Source organism: Dermacentor andersoni, chromosome 1 (genome assembly GCF_023375885.2).
Source record: "Dermacentor andersoni chromosome 1, qqDerAnde1_hic_scaffold, whole genome shotgun sequence".
NCBI lineage: Eukaryota > Metazoa > Arthropoda > Arachnida > Ixodida > Ixodidae > Dermacentor > Dermacentor andersoni.
The window spans coordinates 94487807-94504984 of record NC_092814.1 but is presented as its reverse complement, the minus strand read 5'-3'; the positions used below and the strand labels follow the sequence as shown (position 1 = coordinate 94504984).

Below are 17178 nucleotides of genomic sequence, written 5' to 3'. Positions count from 1 at the left end.
TGAAAATTCAAATAAAAATTAAGACATGCTAATTAATAATTTTAATTAGGATAATTTGTGTTTTACAGGCAGCACAGCTTTTTTTCACTGTCGTCACTTGAAGACACATCATAATCAACACTGAAGTCCTGTGAATCAGAGTTTTTAGGAAGTCCTTGAATTTCTGCACAATAAAAAACTTAAAAAACATGCGGGCTTTTTGCACCAGTATGCTATATCAAAAAACAAGAAATGCTAGCAACACTGACAGATAAGATAAACTTTGTCATGCCATCTGTTGTATAAAAACAAAACCTGCCACACAATTTTAATTTAACCAGCTTCTGTGTGGATGACACAACTAGCCTACAGATGTTCCATGTTGAGTTATTTTAGGAAAGGCAGGGAGTGTACAGAAAATGTTACATGGCTTTCTTTACTCGGGAATGGCTAGGGAGGCGCACTAGTGGACCGACGAGTATGCATGGGCACAGCAATCAGAATTAAAGGGTGTTGTAAGAGCATGAGAATGTAGGGATAGGATATAATGCTGAGACATGAAAGATATGATTTGTCCTAAATGTGGCTCGGCCCAAAACATGCTCAAGGCTGCAGAAATAAAGCTTTCCTAGAATTGAATCTCCATAACAAGGGTTGGTTCTCCTATAATAAATCTTGCACTACATTTGCTCACACACAACAAGCAATCACAGAAAACAAAAACATACAGCCCCCCCCCCCCACAGTGAGCATCGCCCTTCTTATCTTTCTTCCAAATTTGGCAATGCAATTTTGGTACTGTTCACATTTGATATAACTCTAAAACCCAGTGTGAGTGCTTACGCTACACTATTGAATTACTATATTATACTATATAATAAGTGATCAGCAAAACCCATATATCGAGGATAATTCAAGCATGTTTTCAGGGACGTAGGATCCTCTGGGCTGGAATTCTCCGACATAAGGTGGCCTGACAGCCTGCAGGGTTTTCTGACTTAGTTAGCTTGGATGCTCGGTTGCCACAGTCATAAGTTCGAATCCGTGCTTCCATTTTTTTTTTCTGAAGGTGGGAAACTTGAATTGACCTTCCCCCAGTACACTACATCTCCAGGCTTGGAGTGGCGCCCGACACCAACAAAAATGCCGAGAGCAAGTGGGGCTATACTAATCCAGGTACAACCAAATTAGAAAGATCCCCTAAGCTTCAACAAGACACTCCCTCACAAGAACAGGAATTGGCCTCCCTAGTGCAGTATTCAGCCACTCCCTCCCAAATGACTGATTCAATTAACCAATGGCCCTCAGTCCCCAGCAGCTACGGAGCACCTGACCAAGGCGGCGTTCAGACTTGTAATGCAGCAGAGGGTGCTAAGAATCTCGGGACCCGGGTAGGCCCTGACCCTGGCAATGTTTAACACTCGAACTCTTTCCAGTGAAGCTAGCTTAGCAGGCCTCTTTGAGGTACTATCAGGTATTGTTTGGGATATCATTGGCCTAAGTAAGGTTAGAAGAACTGGTGAGGCTTTTACAGCGCTGACTAACAGCCACGTCCTCTGCTATAGAGGACTACCAGATAAGAAGCAGTTCGGAGTAGGATTTCTAATCCATAAGGGCATAGCGGGCAACATTGACAAATTCTACAGCATTAATGAGAGGGTAGCAGTAGTCGTAATAAAGCTGAATAAGACGTATAGAATAAAGGTAGTACAAACCTATATTCCAACCTCCAGTCACGATGATGAAGAGATTGAACAGTTTTATGAAGATGTTGAATTAGCGATGTGAAAAGTGCAAGCTCAGTATACTGTAGTCATGGGCGACTTCAATGCAAAACTGGGACAAAAGCAGGCTGGTGAACAAGCAATTGGCAACTAGGAAGTGGATTCTAGGAACACTCGAGGAGAGATGTTGGTAGAATTTGTGGAAAGGAATAAGCTGCGAATAATGAACACCTTCTTCAGGAGGCATTGGAACAAAAAGTGGACCTGGAAAAGCCCTAATGGTGAAACAAGAAATGAAATTGATTTCATACTTTCTGCCAATCCCAGCATAGTGCAGGATGTAGAAGTGTTAGGTAGAGTAAAGTGCAGTGATCATAGGTTAGTGAGGGCTAGGATTCACCTCAATTTGAAGAGAGAGAGAGTAAAATTGGTCAAGAAGAAATAGGCCAACCTAGACACAGTAATGGTAAAGGCAGGCCAATTCAGGTTGGCACTAGCAAACAAATATGCAGCCTTAGAACAGAGAGATGGAGTTGACATAGAAGCAATGAATGAAACCGTAACTAGGCTGGCTTCAGAAGCACCAACTTAATTGGGAGGTAAGGCACCAAGGCAATCAGTAATAAAGCTCTCCTATGTATCAAGGGACCTAATAAAGAAACGAATTCGTGGAACTGTCAAAACTGATCAACAAGCAGAAAGTAAGTGATATTCAAAATTATAACGTGAGAAAGACTGAGGAAGCAGTAAAAAATGAACGCAGCTTGAAATCAGGGAGAAGGAAACATGGCATAGCACAAACCAAGATGCATGCACCGAAAGATAAGCAGGGTAATATCATCAGCAATCTTGAAGATATAGTAAAAGCACAGGAAGAATTCTATACTGACCTGTACAGTACCCCAAAGCAGCCACGATACCTCCATTCGAAGTAGTAATGAACAGGTTACAGAGGCTCCTTCTATAACTAGCAAAGAAGTTAGAAGGGCCTTGCAAGACATGAAATGGGGAAAAGCGGCAGGAGAAGATGGACTACCAGTCGATTTAATCAAAGATGGAGGAAGCATAATACTTGAAAAACTAGCGGCCCTTTATACGAGCTACTAGACTTCAAAGGTCCCAGAGAACTGGAAGAATGCCAACATTACACTAATCCACAAAAAGGGAGACGTTAAAGAATCGAAAAATTGTAAGCCCATTAGCTTACTTCCAGTATTATCTAAAATATTCACCAAGATAATCTCCAACAGAATAAGGGTTCGGCGCATTAAGTGTCACCCTTGCTAATTTCTGTTGAACGAATACGTAACCGCAAACAGAAAAGAAAAGAAAAGAAAAAAGAGAAAGAACCAGCAGGTAGCATCCGTAAAAATGCGAGAACTGATTCCCACTGTTGTAAATTGGTTTAGATAGTTGTTTAGCTCGTCTCGCTCCAAAACAAACGCGCAGTGGTTGTTATGTGTCAAATCTAGCTTCGTACGCGCTCTGTGCTGGAGCTTTATATGCACTGTGCTTTTTATTGTGCATTAATAAAGTAACATGCAGCTTGTTTCCACACCAGTATCAACATGTGACTGCTGGAACAGGGCTCATTCATGCCGATGTTTTCTCGCGCTTAGAACAACAGAACTAAGGCTGGAGTGCACTGCAGCACACATTGAGTATTTGCAAATTAGCATTTCTCTTGCGTACGTTAACATACATTTGTTCAGTCTTTGCTTTGTTTAGTCTCAGCTGATCGCTCTCTATCATGTTTCAGTGGTGGTAACTTCTCACATTGGAGCCCGAACGACAATACCAGAATACGCTCGAGGCACTTTGTCAATGGAGAACAAAGCGCTTACCTGCCAACTCGCCAAAACCTCTACAATTGTGAGGTGCTGAGCCCGCTCCAAGTAATGAAGCTACAAATGACAGCTGAAAAACGTCTAGAGCCGTATTTGCTCACTTTAGTGGAATAAAATAATTTTTTGTTAGCTTACTTTGAGTTCAACGACGTAAGCATGCTTGCTTTGTTGTGACAAACACTTCGCGACCTGAGGTGGTTGCTTAGCGGCTATGGTGTTGGGCTGCTAAGCACGAGGTCGCGGGATCAAATCTTGGCCACGGCGGCCGCATTTTGATCATGACAAATTGCAAAAACACCCGCCTACTTACTTAATTTAGGTGCACGTTAAAGAACGCAGGTGGTCCAAATTATTCCAGATTCCCCCACTATGGCGTGCCTCAATCAAATCGTAGTTCTGGCACGTAAAACCCCACAATTCAACTTATTATAAGCACTACGCTGTGACATCTGTGCTGTTTACTTTTTTGACACAATATTCATGGTTATAGTCATAAAGTTGGCATCCTTTCTCAAGCATCGGTGGCCAAAAATGGGCCTCAATGTTTACGATTGCCTTAAAACCGCAATTTAGGATGTCCGACATGTTCCAAACAAGTGCCGTAAAAGCAAGCCTCGGTGTTTTCCGGAACTGACATGGTGGCGCTAATGGCTGAGCCGATCGTTGCGCCGCCTCACCATTGAAGGTAGCCTACAGGATTCATTGCATTTCATACCTCTCGACAACGAAATGCCGCTGTACTACAATCCTGCATCAACGAAATTTGCCGGAATTTAACCTCGCATATTACCTACTCATGCAAGGCTAGCAGGTTCAAAACTGTGCGCAAATGCGATTGCTTTGCACTAAACTTGCATAAAATACCACCACATTACACTTGTGTGGGCGCCGCCATTTTTGCTTACAAAACAACCAAGCGCCGGAAGCAATTGCGCGCGCCGGAAACATGTTATGGCCGCTATCTTTTTTGATGACTGCCCTTTTGAAGTGGCACGCATGCTGCTACTGACATGTGACGACGGTTTTTGCACACCTAGTGCAGTGCTTAATGTGCACATCGGCGAGCTAAATGCAGAACAAACAAAAAAATCCATGTCCCACCGACGTGGAATTTTTTATGACACTTGAGATGGCGGTCGCAGCATGGAGTGCCATGCATCAGGACGTGATTCAAGAACGCTGGTTTCGGTGCCACCCAACAGGCATGGTGTGCGCATTTGGCACCGGACATAGATTTTCGCGAATGGGCCCCGTAATCTTGATCGAGTGCCTTCGGGTATACGAGATACGATCACTTTTGTGCTCGGCACCGGACGCGTCAGCATCTACAGGTGACAGTGTGCGCTGGAGAAATGCTGCTGCTTACAGGGAGTGCCCTTGCTCTGCGTCCGGTGTTGAGTTACACAAAATCTCGTAAAACTGATCGAATCTCTGAAAGCAATTGACCAAGAATACTGCTCCACGGCAGTGCTACCATTGCTGATCGACGCATGTGGCGCACTATGTAATGTTGGCAATGCGGTTGTATATTCTCAAGCAAAGCTTGCCAAAGCAGGCTAACAGAATCTTGACAGTAAAGTTTCCTTCTGTGACTCATTACTTATCTGTGCTATCTTATTTTGCAACAACGAAATCCTCATGAAAGCGGTTTTTTTCGCTTTCCTCGCCAATTTCGTTAGTGTGAGCTTCAACTGTATTATCCTATCACACTTGGTCCTTGAAAGGAACAGTCACTATACGTAAATTTGTATATATTTTTAACAATCTTTTCGATACTCCACATTGCTAACTGTGTGCTGTCAAACATAAAACTGAAGGAAAAATGTAATAACTTTCATACCAGTGGCTATTCTTGACACAAAACACGAGAAGTTATGTAGTAGAGCACGATAAGTCATTCAGAGAGCCAGATTCTCCAGCTAAACCATGATAACTTGCACTTAAATTCCGTTCAGAGATGGTATATTTGGCCCCATTATGGAATCTGCACCTGCATGTTCCCTTTGAATCAAATCTGAATGTGACTTGCAGCAACATTATTTGGTATAGTAGCACCACAATCAGCTATGACCATTCCAACTAGAGAAAATGTCTCCTTTCCTTGCTCTGCCATTGCTAGAGACAATCTTGTATTGAACATATACACAGATGCTAACAGGCCCACAAGGCTGCTTTTTTAAACTTCATTGCGATAATGCATGATCACTCGAGCTCTGAAGAGTTCCAAGTATGCAAGCAAACTGCTTATTTATTGCTAATGCTCTACTGGTTCTCTCTCTGTACAAAGACAGGAACTTGCTAACTCTGTGAATACTAGGATATGAACATTGTTTTGTACCATTGGTGAAGAAGACTGTTCATTATTTGAAAAGTTCAATAATTTGCTTCACTTTGCTTCCAGCACTATTTGTATCATATATGATTCAGTCCCCAACATTACTATTTGCAGACCCTTAAAGAACAGCACCTTACACACTATTCTACTATGGACTATGGCAGATAGAACAGTGGCTGCCACATGCATTTTCAAGGTGCCCTGACTCTTTGAAAAAGGTGTCAATCCGAAGCCCTTATTTCTCGGCATTCCTACACATATACGAGAGCCAAAGTGCTTTTTCTTTCTTTTAGGCAATTGTAAGAAACTCTATGGTACATGACAAGGTGTTTCGCACTAAGCAGACAAGAGAGAAATCTGGTGCTACTGTCTGCGTGTGCTGCCGATATAGCATCTTATCCAGCCAACGGTGTTTCTGTGGCTGCTCTTATAGACACTGGGGCGCATTTGTCGGTAATGAGCGCTGAACCTTGGTAACCGGCTGAAGAAAAGAATCACGGCCGCCATGATGCCTGTTTTCCGTGTCGCCAATGGTGGAACAGCCCCCGTAATTGGTATGTGTGCCACCTGCGTCTCCTTCGCCGATCGCTCCACTATCGTGCTATTCACAGTCATCACCCACTGTCCCCACGACATCATCCTCGGCTTAGACTTCCTCTCCGCACATTCTGCTCTCATCGATTGTTCCGCCAGTACTCTCCGCCTTGACCTGCCTGTTCTGGATCCCACTGGACCACACCCCACTCGCCTCAGTTCCGTCGACTTCATTTGCTTGCCACCTTTGGCATTGACTTACGTTGACTTAGTGTCATCCCCACCAGTGCCCGACAGTTACTACATCGCGGCTCCTATGCAAGACGTCCTCCTAACACACGGGATCACAGTACCTCATACAGTTTCATCTATTACGGCGAATTGTGTCTGCCTGCCAGTGGTCAATTTTGGCTTGACGACACAAGTACTGCCACGTGGGATGTCTCTGGCCCAGCTTTGCTCATTCGAGTATCACCCAGTAGCATCTATTGCAGTAGACTACCATTCAGCCGATCCCTCTCTACCATTGCAGTCGGCAACTTGTACCATCGCCGACTTACAGAAAATGATTGCGCCCGACATGCCGTCCGAGCATGCTTGTGAGCTCTACCGCATTCTATTTTCCTACCATGATATTTTTTACTCTAACGATCGTCCTTTGGCCCAAACTACAGCTGTTAAACATCACATTAATACCAGCGAAGCCCCTCCTATCCATCGCCGCCCGTATCGAGTGTCACCGGCTGAGCGTCAAGTTATTCGAGCCGAAGTTCGCGAAATGCTTGCCAAGAACATTATTGAACTGTCATGTAGTCCATGGGCGTCACCTGTTGTACTGGTAAAAAAGAAGGATGGCTCATGGCGCTTTTGCATAGATTATCGGCACCTTAACAGGGTTACAAAAAGGACGTGTATCCCCTACCTCGGATTGATGACGCCCTTGACTGCCTCCACGGTGCTCGCTATTTCTCCTCTATTGACCTTTGCTCCGGCTACTGATAGATTGCCGTGGACGATCTCGACCACGCGAACACTGCTTTTGTAACACCTGACGGTCTTTATCAATTCAAAGTGATGCTGTTCGGTCTATGTAACGCTCCTGCCCCTTTTGAACGCATGATGGACTCCCTTATTCACGATTTCAAATGGTCCACGTGCCTGTGCTACTTGGACGACGTTATAGTATTCTCCCCAACGTTCACTACGCACCTTGAGTGCCTCTCAGCAGTCCTGGACGTTTTTCGTCGAGGCGGTCTGCAACTCAACGTGTCAAAGTGCCAATTCGTCCATCGCCAGAATACCGTCCTTGGACATCTCGTTGACGCAAACGAAATGCAACCGGACCCAGGCAAGATCCACGCTGTTACGCACTTCCCTGTTCCGAAGTGTGTCAAGGATGTGCGCAGCATCATCAGCCTTTGTTCAAACTTCCGTCGTTTCGTGAAAAATTTCGTGGCCATAGCACGACCACTAACCGAGCTTTTGAAAAAGGACGCCCCTTTCCAGTGAGGCGATAACGAGGCCTCTGCATTCTTGCATCTAATCCACCTTCTGACAACGCCTCCCGTTGTGGCCCATTTCGATCCTTCTGCGCCTACCGAAGTACGTACTGATGCCAGCGGTCACAGAATTGGCGCACTGCTGGCACAATGCCAGCGCGGCAATGACCGTGTTATCGCTTACGCTAGCAGGCTCCCCTCACCCTCGGAGCGCAACTATTTTATCACTGAGCATGAGTGTCTGGCCCTAGTTTGGGCGGTTGCGAAGTTCCGCCCATACTTATATGGCCGACCCTTTTCCGTTGTCACAGACCATCACGCACTTTGCCGGTTATGTTCACTGAAAGATCCTACAGGAAGACTTGGTCGCCGGGCCTTACACCTCCAAGAATATTTGTATTCTGTCACTTACAAATCTGGCCGACTACACAAGGATGCTGACTGCCTAACTCGCTACCCGGTAGACGAGCCTGACGACGCCGACAGTAGTACCACCAACGGCATTTTCTCTGTGTCTGCCTTCGCTAACATCGCCGATGAGCAGTACTGAGGCCTATCGCTGCGAGCACTCATCGAGCGTCTGCGCTCTACACCTACCGACACATCCGTTCACGGATATGTCCTCCAGGGCGGCATTCTGTACCGAAGGAATTTCCACCCTGATGGATCTGATCTTCTTCTTGTCGTGCCAAAACATCTACGACAGACTGTGCTCTTGAGATGCATGACGCACCCACTGCAGGACATCTTGGGGTAACCCGCACGTACGACCGCATCCGCCGCCGCTTCTATTGGCCTGGTCTCGCTCGCTCCGTCCGACACTATGTTGCTGCCTGTGATCCCTGCCAGCATTGGAAAACACCTCAGGTGCTACCTGCCGGTCATCTCCAGCTGATCACCGTCCCTGTGGAACCGTTCTTTCGTGTTGGATTAGACCTCCTCGGTCCCTTTCTCACGTCATCCTCTGGAAACAAATGGGTAGCCGTCGCAACTGATTACGCCACCCGATATGCTATCAAACGGGCTCTTCCTACCAGTTCTGCCACTGACGTCGCGGACTTTCTCTTGTTTGACATTATCTTGCTTCATGGCGCCCCGCAACAGCTGCTTACTGACCGTGGTCTTAACTTCCTCTTGAAAGTTATCACCGACATTGTGCGCTCCTGCTCCATTCAACACAAGCTGACTACCTCATACCATCCTCAAAGCAATGGCCTGACAGAGCGGTTAAACCGTACTCTTACCGATATGCTGTCCAAGTACGTTTCCAAGGACCACCACGACTGGGACATTGCCCTTCCTTACGTCACATTTGCGTATAATTCTTCCCGGCATGACACCACCGGATTTTCTCCATTTTATCTACTGTACGGTTGCGAACCGACCTTGCACCTTGACACGGCACTTCCTCCTGCTCCGATCTCAACAAGCGAGTATGCGCGCGACACCATCGCCCTCGCCGACCATGCACGCCAGCTTGCCCGTACTTGACTGACGGCCTCGCAAACCACTCAGCAGCGTCAGTACAACGCCCGCCACTGTGACGTACAGTTTTCGCCTGGTGCGCTCGTGCTCCTGTGGTCGCCCTCTCGTCACGTCGGACTTTCAGAGAAGCTCCTTTCGCGATACACAGGGCCCTACCGCGTGCTGCGCCAGGTGACGTATGTGACGTACGAAATTGCTCCTGCGAGTTCAACCTCATCCTCTACTCTGGCATCTAGTGATATTGTGCACGTTAATAGCCCCAAGGTCTACTACACTGCTTCCGAGTCCGGCCTTTAGACGCTCCGGGACGGCGCTTTTGCCGCCAGGGGTAGTGCTACAGAACAGTATTTACGATGATGAAGAGGCGCGCAGTGTGAAGACGATGACGACGATTAGAGGCTAGCGCAGGCTGTTGCCTCTTGGCCAAGAGCGGCGTATTTCCTTGTAAATATACTTGTATATAGCTTTTCATCTGCGTCTTCCTACGTAACAATATATATATATAACGTGGTTGAATGCAAGGATGCATGCTGATTTAGGTTTCTGACACCAATGCTAGACACTTTGGCTTTTCCTGATTTTGATGTAAACTTGTTTTGTTTTATTGAGTGTGCTTCACTAGTTGTGTACCGTATTTACTCGCATAATGATCTCACTTTTTTGTCAGAAAAATTGATGCAAATTCAGGGGTGTGATCATTACGCGGGTTAAATTTCCTGTGAAAAGAAAAAATTTTTTTTTCATCCCGCATTTGCTGTGGGATGCGGGTGCGGGATGCGGGACACCAAAACAAAAATGGCGGCCGGCGGAGCAAGCTGAACGCGTCTACGTTTGTAGATATACTTAGAAACGTAGGAACGCGCCGAATGCGATTTTTTTTTCTTCTCGTGAGTACATTAGGTGCATTGAAAGAGTTTCTTCCGTATCAGTGATGAATAATATTGTTAATAACGGCAAGTTGGCGGCAGTAACGTAGCCATGTGCATTTTGAGGGGACAGAAACAGGTGGGTGCGCTTAGCTGCCAGCGACATAGAAACGCATGGCCGGCGTGCTGCGGAAACTGCGGCATGTCTTCACTGCTATCCTAATATGGCATGTTTCCGCTAAGGGTGGGCGAATATCCTAGCTGTGTTGCAAGCGTCGGCAAACGAATAAGGTACACTTTTAACGTATCAGTGTAAACATGGCTACTATCATTGCCGCGCGCGATTTGTTGCGTGCCGACAAGTGCAGATGAAAAGAATCGAAAGGCGCCTTTTTTGTTTTTGTTGACCACAACCATTATAAAGCCTACCCATAATAAAGGCAATTTTGGTTGTACCTTTTTTTGTCATGGAAGTGCGGAAAGTGATGAAAGTAATGAAATGAGGCATCTACTTAGGAATGTTTGGTGCGTGCAGACTGCTTGGCTTGTCTAGAAGAGTAATTCGCGTAGCATTCGACAGATGGTAAGCGCGATCATTATTAGCTAGACTTGGCACATGACATATCGCTGCAGCAAGTTCGGGGTGCGATCATTACACGGGAAATTTAAGAAATCGAATTTTGACGACAATATTCAGGGGTGCGATCATTATGCGAGTGCGATTATTATGCGAGTAAATACGGTATTTATGAATGTAAATGAAGTCTCACTGGAAGCAAGCACATTGCATGTTCTTCAGTTTCCTGTTTTCTGTCTCATCTTCTCATTTGTTCTAATGTTGACTCCGTGTTACACCAACCTGCCGAAACCTACACATTACTTACTCCAGCAATATGAATGAAATGACCAGCTCCTATCTGGTCAGAACGACAGAAAGCTGAGCTAGTTGGTAAGGATTCATTATGCAAAAAAGAGATGAGGCGTGCAGACAGGACACAAGAGTAGAGAAGTGGACAACACGAACGCCGACTATCAACTGAAGGGAGCACTGAGGCGAAAAAAGAAAGAAGACACAAGAAGAAGAGCTTGCGCAGATGAGTTTTGTGTCTTCTTTCTTTTTTTGCCTCAGTGCTCCCTTCAGTTGATAGCTTGCGCAGATGAGTTTTGTGTCTTGTTTCTTTTTTCGCCTTAGTGCTCCCTTCAGTTGATAGTCGGCGTTCGTGTTGTCCACTTCTCTACTCTTGTGTCCTGTCTGCACGCCGAATCTCTTTTTTACCTATCTGGTCAGTTTCAACATTTCTATTATAAGCTCCAAAATGCCTCCTTCAAAGACTCAATACTACAATGGTATGGATTCCCACTATAGCAGCACAACTTTGCATAAAGGAGTGCATATAAGATCTCTGGAAAGTGAAATGCAAGTTATCAGAAAAGAACCTCCTTTGAAAATTCAATTACAACAGCACTACCACTTCCCATTCAAGCAGCAAAACTATACACAAATTAGAGCAGATAAATGATTTTAGAGGACCACATGCAAATTATCAGAGTTGCTAGTTGCCCATTACCATGTAACAACTACCCAACCTTTTACAAACTTCACTATGGCATGATAGCAAGGCAAAGCAAGGCAAGATAGACAATTTTTCCATCCTGCAATGTCCCCCCATTTTGACCTTGAAGTACTACACCCATAATTAAATATTGCATGACATTTAAGCCCCCTCACCTGACAGGTTTGAAAAGGTTTTTCAATGGCGGGGAGCCAGGAATGGGACCTTGGTGCATCCGTGGTGGCTCTCGAACTCGTTTCCGTTGTTCAGTAAAGTCAACAAAGTCATCTCGTACTTGAATCCTTTGAGGGGCGATTCCAAATTGCCCAAGGTCCTAAGTTAAAAAAGGTCTTGTGTTCAGGCACAACAGTGACAAGTGAGCAAGCTGGCAAGTGAAATTCTGACAACACAACACAGTTGACACAGAACAGGCATTCAGGCAGCATAAGGGCCTACATTCAACACCCGAGGTAAATTTAGATTTATTCCAGCTTATTTATGTTAATAAACTACAGTGCGAACTTTGCAAGGTTTATAAAAGGACTAGAAGAGCATGCACAACCATCAGTTCCTAGTTGCAAGCTCACACATATTTGAACAATGTAGACTGTTATGCCCGATGGTTAAAGGCAGCTAGGTTTACAATTTCTTTATCTCAACTAATGGCCAACTGGTTCTAAAATTTTGTACAGCAGTTGCATGTATCGTCAGAATTTGTATAACACTTTGTCTTACAATGGTAGCGGTCTTATCTGGTAGCATTCAACCAAACCAAAGTCCACTGTTCTTTGCAAGCATAACCCTAAATCTGTGGCAATAGCAAAAAAAGATTGCCTTTACAATTATCATGGACAAGTAGTAAAAAACAAACAACCATTGTGGTTTATATCTGTCGTGTTAAATTTGCTCCAATTTTCACCTCTTTCATGCACAATGGCCAAGAATTAGACAAGAAAGCGCATGTGCGCTTTGATTCACACATGCAAGAAGATGGATTTCAGTGGGTAGCACTGAAAGAAATCTCATGCAATTTATTTCAATATTTTTTTTCTTCTTTTGGTGAATGCTGCTTGTAGCATACGAAATAATTTGTGTTCACTTAGTTTACATTATGTTATCTATATTCATTGTAAATATTACATTTGAAGGCGATTTATCAAGATGTCAAATAACTTGTTTTAACAGGCTGATGGCCCAACTGCTGCAAACAGACATTATATAAAGCTCTTAATGTTTGGTCTCAGTGCTATAACATGCTTTATCTTGCAGTGTCCTGTCTCCATCAGACCAGCAGTTATTGATCCCCAAGTCCTGGGTTGGATATAGCAATTTTCAGTGTAACAAAGGATCAGGAGACAGCACTGAATCAATTAGGACTGGGATCTATTGCAACAGAAAGTGGCTGTGTTCCAGTATTTCATTAACACAGAGTTTAATGCTTATTGCTTAATGAGTATTAAAGCTGCCCTCGTCATGGGCACAGAATATTCCGCAACAAGTGCTATGCACCACCAGAATTAAGTTTTCCAGCTGCACAATGAAGGTGGGATGAGAGCAGCATTCCAGGCAAGTTGGTAATCCATTACTTAAATGATATTGCGCGACAAAAAAATGACACGGACGTGAGAGAACACGACACACCAGGCGCAAACTTTCAACTAAATTTATTGTGCCACTGTGTCGATATTATACATGGGACAAGCTCGACAGGCTTTGCAGGCTGACGGATCCAAATGCCATCCCTTCTGATAAGTGCAGAAAGCATCACCGCAAAAAGTTTGTTGAGTGTGTCCACCGGGTGGTGTACAACCTCCCGCTTTCATGTGGGAAGAAATATATCGGACAAACTGGGCGTTGCCTCAATGATCAGCTCTGCAAACACAGCAACAATGTAAAAAATGGCTCTCGTGGTTTCTTGGCGATCCACTGTCGCGATCATGGATGCAAGCCTCTTGAGGATCAATGCACGATTGTTTCACGTGGCAGTACGCAGCTCATCCGTGAAATATCTGAAGCGCAGATGATCGCGAAATTGGGTGATAAGTGTGTTAGCTTCCCGTCTTTGGCTCTCACAGAAAAAGAACTAAGTTTCTTGGAGGCGGCATCACATGACTCATAACTATGTTACATGAATTCGCACTTCTTTTTCTTGTAAGCACATGCATGGTCTACACTGCTTCCCATGTATAAAATCGACGCAGTGGCACAATAAACTTAGTTGAAAGATTGCGCCTGATGTGTCGTCTTCTCTCACGTCCGTGTCGTTTTTTTGTCGTGCAATATCATTTAAGTGAAGGTGGGATATTCTGATTCACTAATACCCATTTGCTCTCTTTGCGAACATACCGTCTTCCACTAAAATGACTAAATTCTGGCGCTGTGATTATTTATCTCCCCAGGGAATGATGGTTAACACAAGCATTTGTCTAATCTTCGTGCTTGCGGCTTCATAAGTTCTTGCGACATTATTTGCTTCACTTTACTCACCTTAGTTTAGAAGCAACTTTATTTTTCTAAATGAAAAGGCAATAACAACATGTGCCCATGCATAATCAGGGTAAATTTTTTCTTTTATAATGCAATATTTAGTTGAATATGGATACCTTGCAAAAAAACAATGCCGTTGGAAGATAGAAGGACAAAGTTTAGGCAAACCCATGTACTAACCATCATTTCCATGCTTGCTTAACTTCCATCCTTGCAGCTCCTACAGCTACTAGTGCCAGAGTTCCCTATTGTAACGTTTGTGCCACATACAGCTGTTCTACACAGCGATCACACAGAGAAATGGTATGAAAAGCGTCTTCAGACAATAATGTTGCATGGCCACATTTTCTCACATGGCTAGTCTGAGCTGTGCCAATGCCTCCTGTGCTATGCACTCATATTTGCCTCTTTCATGGACGATGGCCAAAAGCTATATGAGTAAGTGCATGTGCTGTGTACCCTAGAGCACAAACCAGCACCAGATGTAAGAGCCAAACTACAAGGGGGCAGCAGGAACTTCCTTGTTTTGTTTGTTTACTGCTGGTGCACCAATTTTCTTATTTTTGACAATCAGATTAAGCGAATAAGTTTTTCTGTTGTGCACGACTATAACTGGTGCATCCTATCCAGGTGGCCACCTCCATCTCTGTTCATTTAAATCTGTGCATGGCACGAACTGAGTTGTGTTAAAAAAAAAAAAAAGATATATTCTTTTTCAGCAAGATTTATAGTGAAAGAAGGAATGGGCAGTGAGGCTGTGGATTAAAAAAGCTTGTAATACTGCCCATTAGGTTTTGCAGTGCAAGTTTGACCTGTAGAGACTCCTTCCTTTACACGATCATAAATACAGCTATGCAAGCTTTAACACACAGCAAATGATGGGGCAGGCATTTAGTGCTTATTCGTCTTCAATTAGGCGTCCAATTCCAGCCTTTTATATTTTGATATGGCTCAAATGTTCACTAATGAAAGTAGCTTTGTAAATTACAGAGGCATCATGTTACATGTCTGCCACAACATACAAAAATATGCTTTGACATCTGCATTTGCAGGACTCTTCTTAGAGAGCCATCTTGGTTTGCCTTGCACACCAAGATGGTATACAAGGCTTTCCTGCTTAACAACGGAAAAAGAGGAGGTATGGTGGCCATACCAGATACCATGCATCTCATTTCACAAAGATGGTTTCTAGGTGCCCTCTTTAATGCAGGACACTATGCCAAGCTTAAGATACACTCACCTCTTCATCCATAAAGTCTTGAGGCTTGGATGCAACAACATTTTCTGATTTGTTTGTCTTTGATGACTTGTAGGTTGAAGGAGTCCAACCTTTGTGTATGCAAGTGGAGTTGTCAAGAGCAGAAGAAACACAAACTAGTTACAAGCGTACACACGATGGTATGCGCAGTGAGACATCAAAACATTAGTTCAATTTGCACTGGACAATATCACACACACACAAAAAAAAAGCTTTACATGTAATGGCCCAAAATTTCGGTGAAGCTTCTGAAAACATGCATACAAACATCCCATAGAGAGTCGCAAAGCAGGTTACTATTTGATGTCCCATGATCTGAATGAATGACTGACGGGGTTCTATGTCCCAAAGCAAAACTGAAGGAATCTCCACTACGGCGTATCATAGCCCCGAAGCAACACATATCTGTACAACATCAAGCGCTAGCAAATCGTCGACGTTAAAGCACTATGTATAGGCTGCCTTTGTCGAAATGCCCTACCTTCTTTTGTGCCAACAGTGTTGAAATAGCCAGCGGAAAAACCACCAGTGAAAGCCCCGTGAAACCGGCGCCTTCCCTGCGCATCTCTGACAGTGAGGTCGGGCTGGAACTTCTTCCGGGGGATGTCGTCTGCACAAAACAAGCGATTCATTGACATTCGCGTAAATGCTAACGCATGCTACATTACTTAACATCCTGCGCAGCAAACAATAGTTGACAACAGTGATTTAGAATGAAATAATTCGGTTGTTCATTCGCAGTTTTCATAGCAATCGCACCTTCGTCAAGTTCTTCTAAAGGAGTACCAAGAAATAGGTACTCTTCTGCCATATCGAAATGCCAGCCACACGATCGGCGACAACACCGCAGTTTCAACTTTAAGCTTGCGCTTTCACGGCACTAAGAGAGCAACTCAAGCTGCATTTTCGTCCTACATCAGCCGTACGTTTAGTGGTACACGGTAATGAGAGTCGCAATAAGATTCTCAAGCGTGCCGCCATATTGTCAATATGGAGTCATAGTGGCCAAGCTCAAAGCAGTCAACTGCCAAAATAGGCCATAAACAGCGAAGGCCCCCCATGCTCGATCTGTACCAAATGAATTAAAAAATCCACGTGCAAAAAAACAAAATTATGTGAATTAGTTATACCTCAATACAAATTGAATTTTGGTTACTTTCATAACGCCTATTGATTAATAATGCATACACACTCTTAAGCAAAATTACACCCTTTTGCCACACAACGATAATCGTCATCTGTCTTGTCCGCATTTACTTTCTTTAACGCGGCGAGCCCGGTACTTTCCAGTAACGAACGGCATGCGCGTCGTCAACATGACATACACTCTACACTCTTAGGCAAAGTTACACCCTTTGGCTTGCCCCTTCTGCCACACAACAATAATCGTTATCTGCCTTGATGCGTTTCCTTTCTTTAACGCTGCGAGCCCGGTACTTTCCAGTAACGAACGGCACGCGCGTTATCAGCGTAGAACAGTTTACACCCTTTGGAGTGCCCCTTCTGATAACGCGCGTGCCGTTCGTTACTGCAAAGTTCCGAGCTCGCAGCGTTAAAGAAAGGAAACGCATCAAGGCAGATAACGATTATTGTTGTGTGGCAGAAGGGGCA

General features: G+C 44.4%; 1 protein-coding gene across 1 annotated transcript in view; it reads right to left on the bottom strand.

Moving 5' to 3' along the window:
* The window catches only part of LOC126544788 (G patch domain-containing protein 1), a 70590-nt gene extending 54040 nt beyond the window's left edge, over positions 1-16550 (bottom strand). Inside the window, exons 1-4 of the mRNA XM_050192258.2 lie at positions 16327-16550; positions 16049-16177; positions 15550-15638; positions 11999-12156 (exon numbers count right to left, since the gene is read on the bottom strand). Coding sequence (XP_050048215.1) covers positions 11999-12156; positions 15550-15638; positions 16049-16177; positions 16327-16378 — 428 coding nt within the window. The 5' untranslated portion in view covers positions 16379-16550. The remainder of the gene's footprint in view (positions 1-11998; positions 12157-15549; positions 15639-16048; positions 16178-16326) is intronic.
* Between the last annotated feature and the right edge of the window lie 628 nt (positions 16551-17178).